Genomic DNA, 18,177 nt, shown 5'->3' on the forward strand with positions numbered 1-18,177 from the left:
CCTATATACCAAAACAGTCATAATTCACGTTTACATGACCATTTCCAACCTCTTTATATCCATCAGAATTGAACAGGCTGTTTTCATGACATCACAAAAACGGTGGAATGAAAAAGAGGCTGTTATTTGTTGATAAATTTACATACATACACCGATCAGGCATAACATTCTGACCACCTCCTTGTTTCTACACTCATTGTCCATTTTATCAGCTCCACTTACTATATAGGTGCACTTTGTAGTTCTACAATGTGTTAGTGTGTGTTGTGCTAGTCTGAGTGGATCAGACACAGCAGTGCTGCTGGAGTTTTTAAACACCTCAGTGTCGCTGCTGGACTGAGAATAGTCCACCAACCAAAAACATCCAGCCAACAGCGTCCTGTGAGCACTGACGAAGGACTAGAGAATGACCAACACAAACTGTGCAGCAGCAGATGAGCTATCGTCTCTGACTTTACATCTACAAGGTGGATTGACAAGGCAGGAGTGTCTAATAGAGTGGACAGTGAGTGGACACAGTGACCACCACCACGTCAGTGTTACTGCAGTGCTGAGAATGATCCACCACCCAAATAGTACCTGCTCTGTGAGGGTCCATGGGGGTCCTGACCACTGAAGAACAGGGTAAAAGGGGGCTAACAAAGTATGCAGAGAAACAGATGGACTACAGTCTGTAACTGTAGAACTACAAAGTGCACCTATATAGTAAGTGGAGCTGATAAAATGGACAATGAGCGTAGAAACAAGGAGGTGGTCAGAATGTTATGCCTGATCGGTGTGTATTGCACTGTCTATGGATTTTTTGGTATGTTTTAAAACTTTAACAGTGTTTATGTACTACTAAGTCTGTTTAAGATTACTGAATCTATTTGCGACACAGTTTAAAGCAAACGAGTGATGATAAACTAAATGGCGGAGTATTGGCTTCCATTACTTGTTGGCAGTGGTGGACAGTAACTAAGTAAATGTAATTTGTTTCTGTACTTCAGTAGTTTTTTCCTGTATCTGTACTTTACTGACGTTTTTCTATTTTGGGTGACTTTTTACTTTCACTCCACTCCAGAAAGTCAAATATCTCACTTTTTACTCCACTACATTGTGAGAAATCTGTCGCTCCTTTTGGCTTCTGTGTGTATAAAAACGTAACATGTCAAAACGAAAGAAGTGCAAAGCAAGAACACCAATCAGGGCACAGCGGTCACTTTGTTTAGAGCTTGTTTTGACCTGTTGGACTGACCGACCCAGTGCAGCTCACGGTTCAACATCAGTGCAGCAGAGTAAAATTTTGGGAGAGTCTATTCAACATAAATGATGAACTAACCTAACTTTGTGTAAATAGACCACAATATAGAAATATGTACTCATATGCAGTTGTGACTGACGTGTCTTTATTCTGAATTTATACAAACACTTTCATTTTATAGTAAATTAGTTTTGGCTGGTTTATGTTTATGAACAGAGACCTACAGATGCAGTTTAGTAAAGGAAACTCATTTGTGAATCTCAGTTTAAAGTTTTTATTAAACTTAAACTTGTAACTAAGTTCAAATAAATCTTAAACTGAAACTTTGCTTGTTTGTAAAAAGTGATTTCAGAGCCACTCAGTTCTACCTGATGGAAACTTTGTCTTCAGTGTTTTGTGATTATGATAATTTTAATAGACATCAGCGTCACTAATTAATGACTCTATTAAAAGGCTGGTTTACCAAGAGAGACACTGGAGTATTTTCACCTAAAATGAGTTAATAAAGCAGAGTCTTGTTATAAAAATGATAATAGGACATTAAAGTCATAATTAATCTTTTAGTACTTTCACTTTTGATACTTAAGTACATTTGAAGGGAAATACTTTTGTACTTCTACTCAAGTGGAGGTCTAAAGGGAGGAACTTCTACTTTTACTGCAGTAATATTTTACCTTGGATCTCTCTACTTTAACTCAAGTACATGGTTTGTGTACTTCGTCCACAGCTGCTTGTCAGCTACCCTTGTTGGCTCAGGTGCTAAAACTAAATAAGCAAACTTCAGACACCAAACATGGCTGACGTACTACATTGAGTGTAAGGTAAAAGAGGAACTGCAAAAACCTTTTTTTGGCCATTTTTCCTGTCACTGTCCACTTGAACATACTTAGCAATTCATGAATAAATGAATAATCCTTTTCTGTGTTTGCTAAAAAATAGGCATTATCTAAGAGTCCCTCCTGCCTCTGTTATATTCACTGAGTACAAAGGTTCACCCCCACCCAGGGTGTGACGTCTAAAATAAAGAAAGAAAGGTAAACAGGAGAGGTGCCAAACGCAGCCGTGTGATCTAAACCGGCGGTTCCAGCTGCAGGCTTTGTGGTCCACCTGCTCTGCTCAGGTTCATGGAGCTGAATTAGGTGTGTTAGAGCAGGAAAAGCAGAGCAGGCGGACACTGAAGCTAAAAATGAGTACAGCACTTTGAGGGGAGACCAGTTACGGTAGCCTTTTTTAGTGCTCCAAGCCAAACTGTCAAAACACATTCACTTCATGGGCCTTAAAGGGGAACTCCACCTATTTTTCAAAATATTTCCCTAACAAGATTGTTGAGAGGATTGCTGTGAGGCGACGGTGCTACCCACCACGCCAGCAATGCTGCTATCAGCAAGTTTATTAATCATGGACACACATAACGTGACATTGTATTCGGTTAATGTCAAATATGCATTCTGTTCTATTACTTTATGTTGTTGTCGTGGTTGTGTTCACATCCACTGTGTTTGCTTTGTTTGTGGGCTTTTCATGTCAAATATTAAAGAAAAGTTCAATCCTGTTGGTCCAGGACATTCAGCTTTAGCTTTATGATAGAATCCATTTCTAATAATTCTAATAATTCTAATAATTGAACAATCAAAATGGATGAATTGCGCCATATAGCAAAACAGTCAAATGCATACTGCTATAAGATATACTTCTTAACTGGTATTACTCATTGATTTATCCTTAATTCTCTAACTGTAATATTATTCAGGCCAGTACTTTCAAAAGTAACATCAGTTGTTTAAATATTCTTCAGAAGTGCTTTGTTAAAATGGTCAGTTCAGCCAGTTATTGTGTAACAGGGGTGTCAGGTTCAAGTTAAAGGGCCATAATAGAAAATAATAGAGTCTCATAATAGAATCTCCACAAATCTGTGGGCCAAAAAAATGTTTTAATTTCCTTTGACCAGGGTGTATTTTGGTTTGTCCATCTGAATTTAAATGACCAAATCATAAGGCAAATTATTCAGTAACTGCATGAAATAATAATTTTTATTTTATTTATTTATTAATTTTTTTAAAAGCTCCCCTCAGATTAACAGAACATGTGTTTTATGATCATACTCATATTGCTATATGCTTACAATTTACTGCTGAAAGCCAAAAATCTTAGACGGTCTTTGTATTATTTTATAAAAATAATTTTTACAGAGCAGATCACTGAAGAGACGCCATCTGTTTACAGTTTACAGCCCAGATTTGTGGAAAAATTGGTCGACTTTCAGTAGACAAAAAAAACTGTGAGTTCAGCTTCTTTTATTATAAGGGTTTAAAATTACATCACCCGTCTATTTGACTGGTAAAATAAAATAAAAAATAAACAAGAGACTTTTGACGAATTTGTCATCGCCAGGCCCGTCAACGAGCTGTGCGTAAACTGACGTCATCACGCTCTGGTCGAATCCCAGGCGACGCACGTCATCACGCTGATCTGTAAACCAAGTGGACGGAGGTTCGCCGCGTATGGTGCACAGGTACGGATTTTTACAGATCGGCGGTTTGTTTCTGTTATTTTATTACGGATCTCCTCGCTTCACGTCGCTGCGTCGCTCCGTCCGGATCACCGGGAGCAGCTGATCAGGCCGCGGACGGACGGGTAAAAGCCTCGAGATGGCGCGGCGCCTCCCGTAGGGATTAAACGGGATTAAAAACAAGCTTTTTGTGTTCGTTGTGTTTTTTTAGCCGATATGTCCACCGAGGATTTGTCCACCTCGGACAGCGAGGCTCCGGGGGCCGCAGCCGGGGAGCGCTGGGCGCCGGTGGGAGCCGTGGCGAGCCCGGAGGAGGAGGAGTGGAGCTCGGGGAGAGTCGGGACGGAGCCGCCGGAGTCCGCGGAGCTCGAGCCCGGCTCTCCGGCCTCCAAGCTGCGGCGGCTGGAGGAGGAGCGCGAGCAGCTGCGTGCGGCGCTGCTGGCCGTCAGCTCGCACTTCGCGCAGGTGCAGTTCCGCCTGCAGCAGGTGGCGCGCGCGCCGGGCGACGAGCGGGAGCGCACGCGAATGCTCCAGGAGCTCGAGGAGTTCGCCTTCCGCGGATGCCCGCACGTGCTGGGGCTCAGAGGGCACGAGAACCCGGTGAGGATCAGAAGGGGGATGAATGGTGGTGTTTATATCGCTGAAGCTGTTGTTGTTGTTGTTGTTGTTTATGTTGCTGAAGTTGTTCAAGTTGTTTATGCTGTTGAAATTGTTGCTGCTGCTGATGTTGATGTTGATAATGTTGTTGTTGTTGTTGTTAATAGTAGTATTATGTTGATGTAACGTCATTAAACAATACAGCATACATAAACAACGCCAGCACATCATCAGCGTGTTCTATTTGTTGTTGTTGTTGTTGTTGTTGTACTAGTTGTTGTAGTAGTAGTAGTAGTTGTTGTTGTAGTAGTTGTTGTAGTAGTAGTAGTTGTAGTAGTAGTAGTCGTAGTTGTTGTTGTTGTTATTGTTGTTGTAGTAGTTGTTGTAGTAGTAGTAGTTGTAGTAGTCGTAGTTGTTGTTGTTGTTATTGTTGTTATTGTTGTTGTAGTAGTTGTTGTAGTAGTAGTAGTCGTAGTTGTTGTTGTTGTTGTTGTTGTTGTACTAGTTGTTGTAGTAGTTGTTGTAGTAGTTGTTGTAGTAATAGTAGTAGTTGTTGTTGTAGTAATAGTAGTAGTAGTTGTAGTAGTAGTAGTCGTAGTTGTTGTTGTTGTTGTTGTTGTTGTTGTTGTACTAGTTGTTGTAGTAGTTGTTGTAGTAGTTGTTGTAGTAATAGTAGTAGTAGTTGTTGTAGTAATAGTAGTAGTTGTTGTTGTAGTAATAGTAGTAGTAGTAGTAGTTGTAGTAGTAGTAGTCGTAGTTGTTGTTGTTGTTGTACTAGTTGTTGTAGTAGTAGTAGTAGTTGTAGTAGTAGTAGTCGTAGTTGTTGTTGTTGTAGTAGTTGTTGTTGTAGTAATAGTAGTAGTTGTTGTTGTAGTAATAGTAGTAGTTGTTGTTGTAGTAATAGTAGTAGTAGTGGTAGTAGTTGTTGTTGTTGTTGTTGTTGTTATTGTTAATAGTAGTATTATGTTGACGTAACATCATTAAACCAATACAGCATACATAAACAACACCAGCACATCATCATCATGTTCTAGTTGTGTTGAGGTCTAGGTCTGTCTCAAAAAGTAATAAGATTGCTTAAGAAGCATAAGAAATGCAGTGGATTTTGTATGGGAACGCAAGACTTTTGTGAGGGAATACAAACATTTTGCAAAGTAACTCAGTTCTGTTGCAAATGTTATTTTTTAGGGACTCTGTAACAGTTGAAACTCTGTATGGTGCAGCAAAAAGTTTGTGGAGTTCATTTTTCTTTTTTTTGGGGGGGCATTTTTTTGCCTGTTGGTGTCAACGTGTCATCAAAGAAAAACGAATATCTCCAAAATTGTAACTTTACGGGAGAGGTCAAAAACATTCTTTACTTTCAGTGTAAGTTAATGGAAAGAGACGAGGAGTTTTTGGAGTGTTTTTTTTAACAGCAGTAATATGTTTTTCTCCGATATTTATCATTTTTTTCACTTTTTTAATTACAAAAAATGAGTCTGTATTACTTTTAACTGCTGAATCTCTTTGCCTTAATGCTTTCCTTGTAAACATGCAAACCGAAACAACTAATGTTATATGGCACAGTTAATAATAATAAGTTACAATAATTAGCATTAAAATACAACAGTGTACAGATTGTACATTGGAGAAGTTGCGGAAAAAACAACATCATTAAGCAACAACATTATTACAGACATATTCTCACATATCACTGTTTGTATTAATGAGAATTTGGTTACTTCATTTGGAAAATGTTACTAAAAAACTACTTAAAATCAGTCGTGTGCTGGACACATTGTCCGATAGATGGCAGCTCCACCTCGCAACTTACAGGACGTAAAGGATCTGCTGCGAACATCTTGGTACCAGATACCACAAGGGATGTTCAGAGCTCTTGTGGAGTCCATGTGGGGACCAGTAGCAAATTAGGCGGATGTTATAATGTTTGGGCTCATCGGTGCATCAGAGATAAGACATTTGACTGAATCTTTGCGTGGTTAGGTGGTTCTTATCTATGCTGGAGAGTCGTATCTTTGTAAGGGTGAGTAAATTTGTAGTTTAGATGCTGTCAGCACTAAAAAATCACAGTATTAACAACTATCAGGAAATGAAAGACTCTGTTCGGATGCTCTTTCTCTGATCAAAGCGTTTCTAGAGAACATTATCAGCACCGATCTGGACCAAACAGCACAAAAGAGGCTGTTGTTTACTGTTTGTAGGAAGGGCTGCTTCTGAACATTTGGGAGACTCTAAATAACATCCTATTTGGTGGTCCCCACCCACCCCAGTTGTATTATTTCTATTCAAGAATGAAATAGAATTAATACTTAATTTATTTTCATATGAAATAGAACCTGTAAACAACTAAATTGCTTAGAATATCTGTACATAATTTTGTTTTTCCTTATTTATTGGAGCCCAAACCATCATAAGATCCTGATTGAGACATTACTTGATACCCCTGAAGTCCTTTTTCAGGCTCATAAACAGCGTTTTGTACACTTGTGGCAGGAAACGGCTCTATTTGTAGGGTTTTTTGACTCCTACAAGGAGTTTCCCAAACCGCCTTCATTACAGTGTCCATCAGTTTTAATGTTTGTCTCCCATGTAGCTCGAAATCTGATTGTTTACTGGCAGCTTGATTTGAAGATGTTCTTTTTTGTCCTTTTTTCTCACATGCTTTGCTTGTAGGAGGAGCTGGTGAGTATAAATACCGAGATCTACATGCTTTTCCGTGTGCAAAAGAAATTATGTTTGAAAATGTATGAAAACGTACTTTACACACATGTACTTTAGTGTGTGAAACATACTTTGGACTGAAACAGTGTATTGAAATGCATTTCACATAAAAAAAAAGCATGCCCATGTATTTTTTTCCCCCCATATGGATTCACTATTTGGGTCATTCGCCATTTGGAGTGGGAATCCAGGTGGATACATTAAAAAAAATCAGCTTCTTTCATCCCAAAGCTAAACAAGCTCAATATGTCCATTAATAGAGCTGAAAATACTTAATATAAGTATTTAAGTATATAAGTATACTTATAATATAAGTATAAATTTAATATCCTGATAACACCAGTGACCAAAATCTCTGTGACAAATTTATTTTTAAATAAAATACATATGTTTTTAAATGTAGTTTAACGTTAATGATATAAAAAGAAGACATGAATCTGTTTTATACAAATTCCTAAGTTAAACCTCTTAAAAATATTGTTTTATATTAAAAATGGTTGAAAATTGGTTTTGTGATGAGCTGTTTTACAGACGCAGAGCGACTAATAAACAGGATAAATAATGAAAAATCAGAGAATCAGAAGGGAAAAGTGTTATTTAATCTCAGGTCAACTGTGTAAATGTACATACTGACTTTTGGAGCTGTGCCTCATATTTTAAGCATCTTTTTAAGCCCTGCAGCCTTTGTGACACGGTTTCCCCTCCAAATGGAGAATGACCCATTCGCCCCATTTTGAATACCAGTTTTAACCTACCCTCATCTGACCTCCCCCAAGGGAATCCCTGATGTCATGCCTTTCCATCACTGTATTAGCACAAGGGAAGTGTATTAGATGAGCCATTGAAGGGGCAAAAGTAGGGGCCAAGGTAGTGCGGGTCCTCGGTAGGACAGCAGCACTGCTGTGTCTGATCCACTCGTACCAGCACAACACACACTAACACACCACCACCACGTCAGTGTTACTGCAGTGCTAAGAATGACCCACCACCCAAGTAGTACCTGCTCTGTGAGGGTCCATGGGGGTCCTGACCACTGAAGAACAGGGTAAAAGGGGGCTAACAAAGTATGCAGAGAAACAGATGGACTACAGTCTGTAACTGTAGAACTACAAAGTGCACCTATATAGTAAGTGGAGCTGATAAAATGGACAATGAGTGTAGAAACAAGGAGGTGGTCAGAATGTTATGCCTGATCAGTGTATAATTTCAATGGATTATGATACACTTATGTTCCCTGACTAAAGTACTGAGATGAACCCTTGACCCTATTGACAAGAGGGTCCCTTTAACAGAAGTATGTAGGCCTTATGTTGGAAGAATAAGCACATCTGAGTTGGTTAAACACATGAACCTCATTAATGACGACTACAAAAACAACAGAAAATGCAAAAGTATTTTATTTTTTGTATGTAGGGTTAAAAATAAATTCCAGTGCTGTGTTTTAAATGTGCAAATGACCACCATTCAACACGCCTCCTTTCTCACTGTGTTTGTATGCGTGTGTACAGAGTGAGAGGGAGAAGCGTGAGCGTTTGGAGGCTCAGAGGGAGAAGCAGAAGGAGCTGATCTTTCAGCTGAAGACGCAGCTGGATGACCTGGAGCGCTTCGCCTATCAGGAGGGCAGCTATGACTCACTGCCACAGTCTGTTGTCATGGAGAGGCAAAGGGTACTCGTCATCCCATAATATCACAGCGTACTCACGACTGAAGCTGTTTATCCATCAGATCTGATACCTTCAGGATGGAGAGGAGGGATAAAAATGTACAGATCTGTTCTGTCTGAATCGTTATGCACATTATACTGTGACTCATTTCACGCTGGGTTGGTTTACATTGGGTTCCTACAGTGAAACTAAGAGAACAAAGCAGATTAATTGCTTTAATTATCCACTATCAGCAGCCACGTTTACATACAGCCTGATAATCCGTTAATAATCCGACTGCCAGCTCAATCGGAATAGAATATGTCCATGTAAACACCTCAATTGGAATAGTCTAGTCTGATTGAGGCCATTCAGAATACAGTTTCTATCCGACTGATCGAGGTGAGTAATCCTGTAAATAATCCGTTAAATAGAAGAATAATATCCGTGTAAACGCCTGTATCTGATTACATTCCCTATCGGAAAGTTTAAGTCCGTTCTGATCATGTTCGTCGCGTCATAGTGAAAGTTTATACCGTTCAACATGGCGGAGCAGAAACTGGTCTGCAGAGGAGACGAAGTTTATGCTCTGATCTTTAAAAGACGGCGGTGGGACGGACGTCCAGCTTATGTGTCTCAGAACACGACGTCTTCCTCTCGGCCTTCTTTAATAAGGACATGTGAAGGACATTTTCCTGAGTCTGACATCATTTTAAAGCCATTAAAAACACAAGCACTGCTCACTGCTGCTCATCTCACTCTGACTGGACTCACGTGATGCTCGTCGTCATGGTAACGTCTACACTAAGTCGTAATTGTGGATCTGATTACTTGTAGCGAGCATGTAAACAGAGATTTTCATCAGATTGTTGAGTAGAGTGAGAATATAAACACCTCAGTCTTCATCTATAATCAGAATGTGTTCAGTCAGATTGGCAAAAATCTTTGCATGTAAACACAGACAGTGACCCTTTTCTCTGAAAGCACTACCTTCTCAAAGGAGTAGTTTGGGGGAAACAGGTGTTCCCAGTGTCCCTCCTTACTCCAAATGTAGTCAGCTGGGACATGATTGGTGTCTTTAGTTTGGCACTGGTGCTGTGAGGCTAATGTAGCTGTCAAGTATTGGAAGCTTATATCCTACGAATTAGCTTGGTGTTAAATTCATGTCTAAATCATCACATACTACATACTACACACCTCAAACCGGATCAAACTCTCTATACAGAGACTGCAGCTTTGGTCGGTCATTTTTCAGATTTTCGCTTAAACTGCTTGTGTGTCTTCGCTTTAAACGTAATGTCTGAAATCTGTTAATCTCAGCATGTTTAGGCAGTTTGTGGCCAATTGCAGCTAATAATATTGTCCAAAAGTCAGTAACCTTAATAAAGCGTAGCTCCGCCCACACCCAGCAGATGTCTGAGATGTCATCTCACATCTCCGAAAACCTTGTTTCATCTGGAGTTGAACTAGAATGTGGAAAAATGTGTCGATTCCTGTTGTGCTAACGACAACATTCACACCAGCGGTGCAGCTCTGAGGCCGATTCTTAAAACCGTTTCTCTCAAAATTAGTTTTTCTCCACGTTCAGAACAAAAAAAATCTAATTTTTATGAATGATTACCTGCATTCATTACATGTTACAGGTTCATTCCTAACCCTGTTCGTATGGATATTAGATAAGGATTTCTCAATATCCTGTTAATAACTAGATTTATGCTAAATTATATGCAGTAAAATGATCTGTAGACATTTTAACAGTGCACACTAAAACAGTGAGATTCCAGCAGTCTGTTCTGTAAAACCGTCTTTCTTGAGTGTCTTTATATTGAATAAGCATTTTATTCTAACATCATCAAAAGGCCAGAGTTTTGTTTGTTTGTTTTTTTTTTAGTTGACGCATTTTTAATGACGTAATGTCTCATCTCCACGTGATCTTTGAGAAAACGAAAACAGATGCAAAAAAGCTTGTAAGAATAAAAGTAATGAACTAGCAAAGATTCACTGTGATCTGTTTTAAAAATGACCAGTGTCTCACCTTAAAGGGAAATTCCACCGATTTTTCAACATTTCTGTGTAATTCAGTGAGTGAGGTGTAAACAGAGTGATTCAGAGTGGTTTGGTGTGAAATGGCTCAGATTTCTTTACAGTGGTGGTGATAGGAACCGGGGGTCGCCATGACTACAACACAAATATAGACATTTTATTTAACCTCCACGTGTCTTCAGAGCTTTTATATGTAACGTTGATGATGTAAAATAGTGATAAATCTGAAAATATAAGTCTTCTTTGGGGACTATTTTGCCTCACAAAGCCCCTCCACTGTGCATCAAGAACTTTTAGGTCAATCACTTTTTGGAAAACTATCATAAAACAGTGTCAGGCAGTGAATTCATAACCATTTCATGTTGTAACTTTCTGTGAGGGAGCTTTTAGAGGTGGACGTCTGGTTCCTATCACCACCACTGTGAACAGTTCTGACTCTGTAAGTTTCTCTAGAACAGAGCGTTTCACACCAAACCACTCTGAACGACTTTCCCTACATCCATTTATCAGTGCAGCTTGCTTATGTGGTTTGTAAAGGTTTGACATACTATTATCTATAAAATTATATATCGCTGCTGTCAGAACAAAACCTCATATCTTTTAATGTAAGTCAATGGAACCAGAATTATTTTTTTTTTTTTGTTCATTTCATCATAAAACTTACACACAATATAAAGGACAACAGGAGTTTTCAAATTATGCCAAAAATTGAAAAACAGCAAAAATGGAGATACAAGGTTTTGTTCCAACAGCACTGATATATATTTACGGGATACCATAAGGTGTCGTAAGTGACAGAGAGAGTGCTGCTCTCTCTGCTGTTGACTAACAGTCTTTGTGCTTGGATGCTTTTGGGAAACTTATCTATTTGTGCTGCTCCAGGTGATCATTGATGAGCTGATCAAGAAGCTGGACGTTAATCTGAACGAGGACATCGGGAAGCTGACCCCTGAGGAGCTACGTCAGCGAGTGGACGCAGCCATCGCCCAGATCGTCAACCCTGTCAGGGTTAAAGAGCAGCTGGTGGAGCAGCTCAAAACTCAAATCAGGGATTTGGAGATGTTCATTAACTTCATACAGGGTGAGGAGCAGTGTGGAACGTGAAGAACGCACCCAGAAGGGCCAGACTAGAGGTCTACAATCACACAAAATTAGATACACACACACTGTTGGCAGCTTCAGTCTTCCCACGCTGTGTCCAGTTCAACCCACCTGCTGGGTCTCCACTGGCACACAGCGCTGGGAGGGTGAAGGCTGACGTTCTTTCTCCGAGACACATGAAGCTCCACAGATGCCTTTTCTTCAGGGTTTAATACTAAGATCACTTAAAGGGGAACTCCACCCAATTTTTCAAAAGTTGTATAAAAATAATTAACTGGTTAAGATGTAAACAGAGTCCTTCAGAGTGGTTTGGTGTGAAATGTTCTGTTCTAGAGAAACTTGCTGAGTCAGAATTGTTCACAATGGTGGTGATAGGAACCAGACGTCCACCTCTGAAAGCTCCTTCACTTAGTTATTACATAAAATGGTTATATATTTGCGGCCTGATGTTTGTCACATTGGCTTATGATAGTTTTGCGGAACAGTTTTGGCTTAAAATGTATTTAATACATTTTTTTAATCTGTTTTGGTAGATGCAGCACATTGTGAGGCAAAATAGTTCCCAAAGAAAACTTATTTTTTCAGATTTATGACTATTCACCATCATCAACATTATATATAAAACCTCAGAAGACTCGTGTAGGTTCACTGGTGGTTTTGGATAGTAAATAAAATGGCTATATTTGTGTTGTAATCATTGTGACCCCTGGTTCCTATCACCACCACTGTAAAGAAATCTGAGTCAGTAAGTTTCTCTACAATAAAGCATTTCATGTCAAACCACTCTGAATGACTCTGTTTACATCTCAAGGACTAAATTGTTCAGAAATTTTGAAAAATTGGTGGAGTTCCCCTTTAAGACAGAACTTGCAATAATAATCAGTAATAAATATTGATGGTTTTAGTGATTATTATAAGTGATAAGATTTTTTGGCCGTTGCTGAGTTTACTAATGTTGATCGTACTCCACACAGATGAGGTGGGGAACCCTCTTCTGTCAGAGGGAGAGAGCGGTCAGCAGGCTCGAGCGTCCGGGCCTAAACCTCGGAGCCAAGGTGGCATGAAGCAAGGTCAGTTTACCTACACAGCTCTGGTCTTCTTCAGCCCTGCATCTGGAGATGGTTCCCTAATCTGATAAGTCTGATGATAATTTTCCATAAACTGTTGTACCTCATTGTAAGCTTAAAACAGTACAGCTTATAGTGTGTTACATTAAATGAAATCAAATGGATCGTTTAGAGCTTTTGAATGTGCTCCTTCATGTTGTTGATGTCGGCTTATGCATTCACAGCTCTGCGTATTTCAGACGTGCCTCATGTTTCTAGTCCCCTGCCCCTTTTAATGGGTCTGAAGTTCCTAGTTCTACTCAAAAAAGCGTTTTAAAGTTTTGTCCATTACCATTGTAAGTCATTTTACTGTAAGGGCCTGGAACAGATTAAGCTTTGTCTAAAATCGTGGAATTTACCATTGAAGAGCATTTTTTGGCTTGAATTAAGCTCAATCTGGGTCTGCAAACTGACCCTAAAGGATCCTCACTTCAGTTCCTCCCTCTCACTGAAGGACTTGTACATTTGTTTCATAGCAGATACTGAATATTTCATAGTAGCTGCTGCATACTTTATAGTAGTTACTGAGTAATTCATTGTAATTAGTGAATAATTTGTAGTAGGCACTGAATAATTCATAGTGGCTACTGAACAATTCATAGTAGTCACTGAATTAGTCATTAGATAGTGAATAATTAATAGTAGTTCCTGAATAATTAATAGTCATTACTGAGTAATTTGTATTAAATACAAAATAATTCATAAAAGATACTGTAGATTTTGTAATAGTTAATGTATAATTCATAGTGGTAACTGAATTTATAGTTACTGAAGTACTTAATCATTGGACAAATTCATACTATAAAACGAATAGTTCTGGTCCTAAAATCTGATTGGCTGAGCCACGTTTGAAGCTGTTATAAAATCCACGATATACATACATATGACGCCTCACAGCAGCTGAATTATATATTTCTGCCAATCACAAAAACCCTGTGTTGTTAATCGAATAATCTTTGACTGTAATGCTGCTCGCATGGAGCACCGAGTGTACCGATGAAGTAAGAACCTGTTTTTTGTTTAAACTGAGGGGTGACTTATGTTCTTAAGTAGAACCGGACTGGTCAGCTAGCTAACAGGCTAAAAGAGCCAACAGCCCAAACAGCTCCATCATTAATATCACAGGCTTGAATTAAAGCACTTACAGTCTGATTTACTGTAAAACTGCAGAGTAAAAGTCTAAAAATGTCACTTGAATGTCTCACACGCTTCAAATGTCTGTGTTTCAGTCAGAAGTCGCATCAAACCCAGGCTGAATCCCAAACGGCTCCATACTCCCTAAATAGTGTTCTAGTTATGAAAGTTTAGAAATTCCAGCCTCTACAGCCAAACAGTGCATCATGTATCGAGTGTGGATGTGTCTGAGTCCCAAATGACTGTTGCTGTATTTTGCTCTGTTGGGCTGCAGGATCCAGTATTTAAACTCCTACGTAGTGCACAGATTATTGGTGCTAAATAAGACTTGCGGTAGTAATTTGGCAACCAGAAAGTAGTGTTTCTGCATTAAACAGTGCTGTGTTACTGTATGTTCGTTCTCATACAACAAAAAGTAAAAAAATAATGAAGTGACCGCAGTAAACAGTGATGGGCGACTAAATGCTCTCCTCATTTAGCCGTCCATGGGTGCTTGGCAATAATACCGTATTCTGAAGGAACTACATTTCTTGGCGGAATACTTGTTTAAGTCGGTTATTGTTAATAATAACTTGGCATTTTCTGAAAAATTGTGTGATTTATCATATTTTATGGTGGACGCCGTTTTATAAAAGCAATAAGCCACTTGAAGGCGTGCGTTATTGCGATTTTATCACAGGGAAGGGAGTTTATAGCACCTTTCCTGTTATAAAATCACAGTAATGCACAGCCTCTCATGGCTTGTTGCTTTAATAGATCTTACATAATTAGTAGTAGCTGCCAATTACTAAAATAAACGCTATTAACCGAATAGTAAACCTTAGCGTTAATAACTTAATAATGAGTAATTGGTCTGCAGTGCATTGGGTTAATTTCCAGAAGAGTTTCCATGGAAACTTTTGAATGTTTTTGCCTAAATTTCACGTCCTGTTTCTCTCTCTGCTCCTCCAGTTGACCCAGAACAGGCTCAGAGGCTGCGTGAGACGGGCCTGCAGCTGATCCAGAGGGCTCTGGCTGTGCTGCAGATTTTCGCCCTGAGCCAGTTCGGCTGCGCCGCCAGCCGCATGCCGCAGAGCGTGTGGTCCCAGGGGGACGGGGCTCAGGACTACGGCCCGTTACTGCAGAAGCTGGAGGGAGCGGTGGAGCGGGTGCGTCTGCAGGCGTCCCACAGGCAGCCGGCCGCTCTGGAGGAGCACGTGGTCAGTTATACGTCCGGTCTGACTCTGGGAGGCCCTGGAGACGAGCTTACGGCTTCGGTAAGGAAGGACCTGGCGGTGGCGCTGCGGGACCTTTTGGCCCACGGCCTTTACACTCCCTCGCAGGGCATGAGTCTGGTTCTGGCGCCCATCTCATGTTTGCTCCCGTTTAGCCCCTCCCCCCAAACGCTGCACCCCTGGGAGCTGTTTGTGAAGTACTATCACTCCAAAAACGGCCAGGCTTTCGTGGAATCTCCGGCACGCCAGCTCTCGCAGTCCTTCAGCCTGCCGCTAGGGGGCAGCAAGGTGACCGTCACGCCAAAACAGTCTTTGCTCTGGGCCATCCACAGCGTCCTGCGCGAACACGGGCGCTACAAGCGCAGCGCCGACTCCGAGTTCAAGGCTTTAGTGTGCATGGCGCTCAACGAGCAGAGGCTGGTGTCCTGGGTCAACCTGCTGTGCAAATCCGGCACTCTGGTCCACTCCCACTACCAGCCCTGGAGCTACATGGCCCAGACGGGCTTCGAGGGCGCGCTGAGGATCCTGGGACGCCTCAGCCACCTCAAGTTCAACCTGCCCGTGGACCTGGCCGTGCGCCAGCTCAAGAACATCAAGGACGCTTTCTGATCCCCAGTTGGCGTGAAGAGGACGCGGCGTTGAATGTAGCTTTGGAGTCTTGGCTTCTGAGCCAGGCAGGAAAATGCTGGAGAAGGAAGTTTATCTTCTGTCTGTTTAAATCTAAGTTAATATTTGTCGTACACTGAGTTCACTACTGTTGCACTACTGTCAATATTCCCTTCCTTGAAAAGCTTCTCCTTTTATTCTTCTCGGTCACCAGTTCAGTGATGAGTTCAGCTTCTTACTGTGTTTCATAAAAGGGTTTCAAAGCTGACCTGGCCATGCTCCACAGTATGTTTTTTCTCCCTAGCGACTGTTGCTAGGTTGGACAAGCTTTACACAAAGCTGGTGGAAATCCCATTCAACCTAATGAGAGAGTCAGTTCTTATCACTACATTTCATAGGTGGGTTTCGGAATCTACCATATTTGGCTCTATTAATATGCTAATCAATTTGAGTGCCATCTTTCCTGTCTGTATTTTGTATAAAGGAGAAGGGAAGGTTAAACACTGACTATGCTGCATTAATCAATACCTCAAGAGGTTTTTATTCTTAGCTATACGCTAACATTCCTCCCAAACACCCAACACTGGTTCCGCCACGTGTTACGAGTTCTACTAATGGCCTACTTTAAAAGCTGTTACCAAAACCAGCCATGCAGGTCTGCATGAGCATTTCAGACTTCATTTCTAGGAACATCATGTTTGCATGAATATCCTGACTCTGTAAATGTATCTAGAACGGAGTGTTCCACATCGAACGTGTGGAGATACACTGAAGCATTTTATTTAGTGCAGAGGTCGGCTCTTCTACGGCTCCACAGCACAATCAGATTTGTAGGTAAAAATAAAATAATCCTCCTTTACAGTAAAATAAAGCTCTGCTGATCGTTCAACACAGTTTAACAATAAATGGTCTTAAACTCTGGAGTTAATGTAGAACTGCTAATTCACCCTTTAACCCTGAAGATCAGCGCAGACTGCTGGTCACCATAGCAACACAGACAACAGTCTCACTCAGCTAGTATCTAATGAAAAGTCAAAGAGAAAGATTAAAGACGAACATCGATAATTTGGAGATGAACTGACTTATTTGTGTTTATAATCACTCCAGCTGGTTTCCTGATACGTTTAATCTGCAACGAGAAGCTGACAAACACTAAGAAGTCGCAAAGCTGAAACCAGCTTCTCGTTTGAATTTTTCCGTTCCACCTTAAATGGCGCAGCAGTGACGTTCAGGCCTCTCAGGCGCCATTTAAGGTGGAACGGGGAAATTTGAATGAGAAGCGACTTCAGCCTCGTAAACAGTTGAACGTTGAGGAACATTTTATAAGAAAATCTTCTACTTTTGAGGAAAAGTTTCCTGCTGGAGATGCGAGAAAAGTGGCTATAAAGCTTAAAGCAGAGCAAAGTAAGTCTGTGTTTTGATTTATATTATATTGGTAAAATGGACATAAAATGTTGTGGCACCCAGAAGATACTATTTGACTTTGTTGAAAGGACAAAATGGCTCTTTTTAAAATTTGGGTTGCCGACTCCTGCTTTAGTGGATACAGCTTTGCCTCCGTTCCTCAGAGCTCCATGGGCACCTGTGCTGTGTACTAACGTTTCAGACAGGCTGGATTATATCCCAGCCCACTGGGACCCCAACAAAGACTTACTTGTTTGCTGCTACTGAAGTGCTTTTATAGCTGTTTGGACTGAAGCTGTCATTGTAATTCGAGAGGATGTGTCTTTTGATGGTGGTGACGGTTTCCTGTCTGCTGATTAGGAGTGAAGAATGTGCTGTTTATGGAAGTCTCTGATGTTTTTGTCCTTGTTTGGAGGCCCTGCTGACTTTAAGGCTCTTTAAAGGGCCCATATTATTGCTTTTTTGACATGAAGAAGTTTGAAGTTATATGTAAACATTCATAAAGTTTTAATGTTCACTCTTAAAAAAAGGTGGTTTTTAAGGGTTCTTTAGTGAAGGAAATGTTCTATATAGAACCATGTACACTCAAAGAACCCTCCGCATGATTACAGGGTTCTTTGCATTATGAAAGTGTTCTTCAGATTGACGAGAATGTGCTGTGTATGGTTCTGTATATAACCTTTTTGGAAATGGGGGTTCTATACAGCACCAAAAAGGGTTCTACTATTATTACAATGTTAAGCCTGTAACAATAGAAGAACCCTTTTGGTGCTATATAGAAAATACAACATTCTACATCAATCTGAAGAACCATTTCCACGATGCCTGAAGAAGAACAATCTTTTTTAAGAGTGTA

General features: G+C 40.4%; 1 protein-coding gene across 1 annotated transcript; it reads left to right on the forward strand.

Moving 5' to 3' along the window:
- Positions 1-3,813: 3,813 nt before the first annotated feature.
- On the forward strand, positions 3,814-16,185 carry rundc1 (RUN domain containing 1). Its single transcript, XM_036590253.1, has 5 exons — positions 3,814-4,352; positions 8,579-8,737; positions 11,639-11,837; positions 12,832-12,927; positions 15,049-16,185. Exons 1-5 carry the CDS (start codon positions 3,969-3,971, stop codon positions 15,918-15,920), a joined length of 1,710 nt encoding a protein of 569 aa, XP_036446146.1. The 5' UTR covers positions 3,814-3,968; the 3' UTR covers positions 15,921-16,185.
- The last annotated feature ends 1,992 nt before the right edge of the window (positions 16,186-18,177 follow it).

Source organism: Colossoma macropomum, unplaced genomic scaffold, assembly GCF_904425465.1.
Source record: "Colossoma macropomum unplaced genomic scaffold, Colossoma_macropomum, whole genome shotgun sequence".
Classification (NCBI taxonomy): domain Eukaryota; kingdom Metazoa; phylum Chordata; class Actinopteri; order Characiformes; family Serrasalmidae; genus Colossoma; species Colossoma macropomum.

Bases quoted from the DNA above. Each gene is read 5' to 3' on its own strand.
- rundc1 (XM_036590253.1), top strand. From the start codon at position 3,969: ATGTCCACCGAGGATTTGTCCACCTCGGACAGCGAGGCTCCGGGGGCC. The intron at 4,353-8,578 runs GTGAGGATCAGA...GCGTGTGTACAG, and splicing joins TCAGAGGGCACGAGAACCCG to AGTGAGAGGGAGAAGCGTGA. The intron at 11,838-12,831 runs GTGAGGAGCAGT...TACTCCACACAG, and splicing joins GTTCATTAACTTCATACAGG to ATGAGGTGGGGAACCCTCTT.